Source organism: Monopterus albus, unplaced genomic scaffold (assembly GCF_001952655.1).
Source record: "Monopterus albus unplaced genomic scaffold, M_albus_1.0 scaffold210.1, whole genome shotgun sequence".
Classification (NCBI taxonomy): Eukaryota; Metazoa; Chordata; class Actinopteri; order Synbranchiformes; family Synbranchidae; genus Monopterus; species Monopterus albus.
This window is the reverse complement of record NW_018128090.1, coordinates 50682-57887: the sequence shown is the minus strand read 5'-3', so window position 1 is coordinate 57887 and position 7206 is coordinate 50682. Positions and strand designations below refer to the sequence as shown.

Here is a 7206-nt window from a genome sequence, read left to right as displayed (position 1 = left end):
AAGCCAAAAGAAAGGTTTCCGCCGTGTGGGACCATTTTGATCTCGTATCAGAAAATAAGGTATTGCCAGGTCCCAGGATCCTATGAGATACTGGGACAACCAAAAGGCAATCTATCCAAACCTCTTCCGACTTGCCTTACAATTTCTCTACACTCCAGCCTCATCTGTGCCGTGTGAGCGGGTGTTTTCTACAGCTGGAGAAGTTGTATCAAAAAAGCATAACAGACTCAATTTCAAAATGTTGGAAAAACGTATTTTTTTGAATAAAAATTTGTAAAGAAAATCCCAGTCCACAAACATCCTCATTCACAACACGTTCATTTAGATTTTCACGTTATGATACATGTTCACATTATTTATTGACTGTATCTAAAAATATCAAGGAAATTTTAAATTTAAATGAAGATATGAAATAATACAATATAAAATACAATGACTTAAATTATATTATTGTATATACTAGGTCATCAAATCAATATCAGTTGAGTCTGTCAACTAGGTTGCCTGTAGGGATTTTTAAGGTCTAGCAGGTGTCAGTATTCAGTGACAGTATCGACACAGTATCAATACAGTTTGGCAATGTAACGCTTCATGATGCCTCATCTACCCATCACTACGAAACGCTGAAAACACAAAAGACCAAGGTGATAAAAGAAATCCACAGCACAGTCACTGTCAGCATGGAAATATAAAACACGTATATACATACCACGAAAAGAAAAGGGCTGTTGCGGGGTATGCACGTTACAGTCGTTAATGTAAGTAATGCTCCGGCGACGTCTGCCAGAGGTATAAATAAGGAGGGAGTCAGTCAGCTAACGCGCCTCAGCTGTTCGTGACAACCCACGAGTCACTAATTACTTAAAGCAAAACAGCTGAGGCGCGGATCCCACAAAAAGAGTAGGAGAGAGAAAAGAAAAACAGAGGCAGATCGTGCAAACAGAGGCAGGTCGAGAGAGCAGAGGAGAGAAAGGCAGAAGAGAGGCAGGTCGTGCTGAGCGGACCTGACAGTGACATCAGTGCACCAACCTTCATTTATGTAGAAGCAGATTCCACCTCCTCTCATTTTCCCAGACAGCTCCATTACGTGATCCAGTCTGTACACCTGAAAGCCCAGTACTTGAATCACGCTGTCTGTTATGGAGTCACTGAACCAAGTCTCTGTGATCAAAAAAGCAGCAGAGCGTGCATACTCAGAGTTAGTCCTGTTGATGACAAGAATTTTATCCATCTTGTTGACCAGGGAGCGGAGATTGGCTAGGTGGATAGACGGGTGTGGAGTGCGTGTCCCTCTCTGGCACAGCCTCACTAAGGCGCCCACTCGTTTGTCACGCTGGAATTTTTTCTAGGTGCCGTATATTGCAGCTGCGCCTCCGATCAGAATAATCATACAGCATTCTTCGTTCACAAAAATCGAAGAAAGGTAGTTTGGTGTGAGTTGTCCAATATTTAACAATTCTTCTCTGGTAAAAGTAATCTGGGATGAGTTGCAAAAGACCCAGAAAACACACAAAAAAAACAACAAACACAAGAGAGTAACCAAGGCTGCCATCGTCGGCGCCATCTTGATGAATATCTATATCCATTTTATATAAAAAAATATATTATATAAATATCTATATATCCATATATTATATATCTATGTTATATTATATAAATATCTATATTACAGAAAATACACCCTCTTCCTTCCTATGCCTTTCCCTGAACTTTTCTTCCCTACCTTTAGGTGTGGGGATGAGATCATGGAGATCAACGACACAGTGGTTTACAGCATGGCACTGAATGATGTTTACAAAGTCCTGAGCCAGTGCACACCAGGTCCAGTTCACATCACCGTCAGTCGCCACCCTGATCCCAAAGTATGCAATGCCTTCACCTCATTTACTTTCACCAGTGTAGTTTTATGAGCTACAGGGCAAAGCCTCTGCTGGCTCATGGTCAGTGTTGCTTCATGGGTTGAACTGTGCTTTTAGTATGGGCTTGCTCTGGCTTTCAACTTGGTGTTCTAACTTGTTCCCTCGGTTGGAGGTTGGACTGGACACATTAAATTGCTTGTGTGTAAATGTGTGTGTGTGTGTGTGTGTGTGTGTCTGTGCATATATGAGCCATTTCAGCCAATTTGAGTATTTGTCATGCCATTTCAAAGGTTGGTATCAGTCATTATCACGACCATAAATATTGTTGAGAAAGGGCCTCCTGTACCTCTCAGTATCAACAGATGTAGCAAGTAGGCAACCTCTAGTGGCTGTAGTAATTATGACACAAGCCAAGGAGGAAATGAGGTGAAAAAGTATAGCAAGAAAGTTTGTGTTAAGAGGAGGTCTATGGCACCAGATCGATGACTTTAGTTTGTGGCACAGTCCATGTTAGTACTGTAGGATCAAGTCATTGTTAGTCTTTTCATGGGATTTTCTGATAGTCGGATAAATATAGAACAATGCCAGATTTAGTCTAAATTCAGATTAACTCAAGAATGTTCATTACTTTATACCAACTGCAGTAGTATATAAGATTTCATTATTTTAGGTGACAAATATACACATGTACTGATAGAAAAAATGATGGTGTCATCAGAATAACAAAAAAATACAGTTTGTTGGTAGTAGCTTTTAACAACATTAGTTTTATGACTACATTGAATACACAGAGAATTCAGAAGGCTGTTTCCACTATGTTGCCATTTCTTTTCCTTTATAACTTTCTTTCAAAAGTTTCTGAGTTGCCCTGAGCATTAATAGTTTTTATGCCAACTTATAGTAGTTCAAAGTTCGATGTTTGCACTATAAATGTTGACATTCCATCTTGTGCACACAGGTATCAGAGCAGCAGCTGAATGATGCTATCACTTTGGCAGTGGAAAACAGCAAAGTGAAGAGGGATAAGAGTCAGTGGAGTATAGATGGTAAAGATTTATATGTTCATTATTAATTTTTCACAGTCAAAGAGTATATTCAGGATCATGACTGGGCTGGAACTTCAAGGAAAGCTTTTCACATGTTTGCCTTGACCTGTGTTGTCTTGCACACTTCATTTCATTTTCATGTCTTTTTTAAAAATTCTATAATTAAAATTCCCATAGCAATATGGCAGCTTGTCACATGTCTTTGAAACACCCCACTTAAAAAAGCTGTGGCAAAGAAGTTATGTGACCACCTGCACAGGAATGATTTGTTTGAGGATTTTCAGTCAGGATTTAGAGTCCATCATAGTACAGAAACTGCACTGGTGAAAGTCACCAATGATCTTCTCCTAGCCTCAGATAAAGGACTTGTCTCCATACTTGTCCTCTTAGATCTCAGTGCTGCTTTTGACATCACAGTATCTTATATATGGATGTGCTAGAATAGGATATTAAGTTAATTGGGGCAAGAGTAGAGGATGCCGAGGATAGAGTTAGGTGGAAACAGATGATTCGCTGTGGTGACACAGCCAAAAGAAGAAGATCACAGTATCTTACTACAGAGACTTCAACATGTTATTGGGATTAAAGGAGCTGCACTAAGTTGTTTCAAATCTTATTTATCAGAAAGATTCCAGTTTGTTCATATTAATGATGAATCTTCCGCACAGACTGAAGTTAGTCATGGTGTTCCACAGGGCTCTGTGTTAGGTACAGTTCTCTTCACTTTATACATGCTCCCTTTAGGTAATATTATCAGGAAACACTGCATAAATTTCCATTGCTATGCAGATGATTCTCAGTTATATTTATCTATAAACCCAGATGAATCAGATCAGCTGGTCAAACTTCAAGCATGTCTTAAAGACATAAAGGCCTGAATGACCTGTAATTTCTTACTTCTAAATTCTGACAAAACTGAAGTTATTGTACTTGGGCCTGAAAACCTTAGATATCTGCTGTCTAACCATATAGTTATGCTAGATGACGTGGCTCCATTACTACTGTGAGGAACCTTGGAGTCTTTTTTGACCAGGATATGTCCTTTAAATCACACATAAATCAAGTCTCTAGAAATGCCCTCTTCACCTGCACAATATCGCCAAAATCAGGAGCATCGTGTCTCAAAGTGATGCTGAAAAACTGGTCCATGCATTTGTTACTTCCAGACTGGACTACTGTAACTCTTTACTATCAGGATGTCCCAACAATTCCCTAAAAAACTTCCAGTTAATCCAAAATGCTGCAGCCAGAGTACTGACAGGAACTAGCAACTAGGTCAGGAACTAGGTCAGTAGCTGACCTAACATTAAAAGGTAGACTATTCCACAATTTAGGTAACAGTAAAAGTAAAAGCAGTACAAACAGTAAAAGCATGGTCACCCCAGCGTTTATATCTGGCCCTCTAAAAGAAACTGGCTTGAAGCTCTAAGGGACCTTGTAGGTTTGTGCCAGTGCACTAATTTGGTGAGGTAAGATAGTGCCAAACCACTAAGAGCCTTAAAAACAAAAATCAATAACTTACAATGTACGATGTACAATGAGAATAAAATAGGACCAAGCACAGATCCTTGGGGGACACCTGTCAGGGCCGCTCGGCAGCCGCTGCCTCTCCTCCTTTTTGTCTCTTTGTTTTCTCCGTTTTGTGGGCTCTGCACCTCAGCTGTGTTGCATTCCAGTAATTAGTAACTGGTTGTCAATGCACACAGCTGAGGTGCATCCCGGTGATCACCTTCTTTCCTTATTTAAACCTTGGACAGACACTCCGCCTTCTCCGGAACATTAGCAAACATAGCTAACTATAGCTGACTGATATCAGACATAGCTCAACATAGCGCCGCTTTAAGTCAGTAACTATGGAATGCTACGCTGTTAGTTACTGTTGCGTTTTGGCTTGACTCCTATTACACGACATAGGCGTTACACTACACTACACTAGACTACACTATACACACACCCTGAGTTTTTGGTTCGTCTCTGTGGCTTGGCTTTTGGACTATGCTTACTCTGTTTGTCTACCGTAAATTTGTGTGAGCACCTGTACGTCCTGGTCCCCTGTGTTATCACTGCCCCTCCTTTGTTATCACTGCCCTTCCTTTGTTATACGTATTACAGACCCTGTTGTTGTTGTTACGTTTGGCGTTGTCTTGCTTTTTCCCCCATTAAACCTTTGTTTTGTACTAGCACTTGGGTCAGCTATCTTGTGTCCTACCCCTAGTTCTCCCTCACCCTCCTGGCAAGGGGGGCTAACCTTAACAACACCACAGGAAAGGATAGTTGAGGATGATGAACAGGTACCAATATTTCCAGTAAAACTTCTATTAGTGAGATAAGATCTGAACCAGTTAAGAACAGTACCTTGAATTCCGACACACTGCTCCAAACGAGATAAGAGGATTCCATCATCCACTGTATCGAAGGCAGCAGTGAGATATAAAAGCACCAATAAAACTGAATCCCCAGTGTACCTAGTCAACAGGATATCATTACTGATTTTTAATAATGCAGACTCAGTACTATGTTTTGATTTAAAACCAGATTGAAATTGCTCCTCAATGCCATTATCTGTCAGAAAAGACTGGAGTTGAATAAAAACAATCTTCTCCAGAACTTTAGACATAAAAGGTAGATTAGACACTGGTCTAAAATTAGAGAACACTAAAGCTACAGCAAATAAATACGTTATAAGCAAGGATTTAAAAGTAGTCAGGTCAGTAATGGTTAATGTAATGTCAAGATTTGGCTTTTTGAGAAGAGGCTGGACAACTGCTTTTTTGAAAGCCTCTGGCAGAGAGCCTGTCCTTACACATAAATTTATTAGAGCTAGAAAAGTAGGCCCAACAGAGTCAAAAACATCATACATCAAAACAACAAAAAACATCAAACAACATAATGCAGAAGCGGTTTAAAGCCTTCATTCCTCATAGTACATCTAAATCAGTTTTCATGTAATTTTAAACATCCAGAAATCACAACAACCAGCATCAACTGCCATTTTTTTCAAGAGATGCTCCTCTAATTTTTTATATGTATTATATTATTATTTCAATATACTGCAGGTGAGGAGTCATTTTGTTGCATTTCTCCTTCTTTCCCAGGGCTGCGCAGACTGGAGTCTTGCTCTCACAGCCGGCAGAGATGTGAGCAGTGTCCGGAGAAAGGTGTCACTCAGCTGACAGTTGGACAAGCACAGAAAACCATGACCCGCTCCTGCAGTGACAACACCAACAGCCACCACCACAACCGCTGCCTCACCCTCCACAACACACACCACACCTCATCAGTGTGTGTCCACAGCCTAGACACACCCAAGGTAACCACACATGACACAGCTTCACGCAGCGTTCAGCACAGTAGAGCTAACTGCTGCTATTATTAGCTCTACTGCATTGTAGTGCATCCTGCATTTTTTGTCATTATGTATTGATTTTTTTAATGTAATGTGTTCAAATATTGATGCATGATTTGAATTTCTTAACTGAAAATCTCTCACTGTCTACATGTAAGTCATGGCCAAAAATAGTGCCACCTGTGCAGTTCTGTCAGATAACACACCACTTCTCCCAGAAAGTGTCATGATTCTGTCCTGTCAACTTCCATTCTCATGCTTTTATTTTGACATTACTTCCTGTTTCTGTTTCACCTTAGTTTCAGACTTTTTACTTTAATCTGCACTCATTGTTTTCACCCCAATATAAGCAGCTTTCCCCCACTGGAAAGCTGTCAGATTGTTCTTGTGCCTGTATTTTCATGTTTTGACCCCAGACTGTTTTTTGACCATTGTGTTCTGCCTTGCCCTACTGCTTTCTGTGTATTGACTATCAGACCTCCCTCTATGACCTCTCGTTTGTGGATTCCTCGGCTCTGAACGTTTGCTGGCTCTGACCCTGGACTGTATTTTCGACCTGAGTGTGTGTTTTGTGTTCACATAGTTTTCGGTAGGGTTTTATTGTCCGTGCTCTTATTAAAGAGACAGTTTTTCACTTATCATTGTCTGGCTCTATAATTGAGTTCACCCTTGCTATTATTGGCATCTTCACACGCTGATCCTGACAGAAATTGGTTGCAATCACAAATTTGGTATTGTCATGTTTATTTCTTTTGTTTCCATTGGACTAACACAACAAAGCAGAGAAACAAAAAGCCAAATCTGATCCATTCCACACAGAACTTCAAAAGCGGACTGGACAGAATTATTGACACCTTTACAAAATCATCAGAAACAGTTGTATTCCAAGCATGTGCTGCTCGATTGATTTGTAATGAAGCTCACCTGTAGCATTATTGACACCCTCAACTTAATA

The 7206-nt window shown here is 40.2% G+C and overlaps 1 protein-coding gene across 7 annotated transcripts in view; it reads left to right on the top strand.

Moving 5' to 3' along the window:
• il16 (interleukin 16) overlaps nucleotides 1-7206 on the top strand; it is a 137425-nt gene that overhangs the window by 90797 nt on the left and 39422 nt on the right. For all 7 annotated transcript variants that reach the window (XM_020618881.1, XM_020618877.1, XM_020618875.1 and 4 more), the window contains 3 exons: nucleotides 1730-1862; nucleotides 2818-2905; nucleotides 6001-6215. In XM_020618881.1, coding sequence (XP_020474537.1) covers nucleotides 1730-1862; nucleotides 2818-2905; nucleotides 6001-6215 — 436 coding nt within the window. The remainder of the gene's footprint in view (nucleotides 1-1729; nucleotides 1863-2817; nucleotides 2906-6000; nucleotides 6216-7206) is intronic.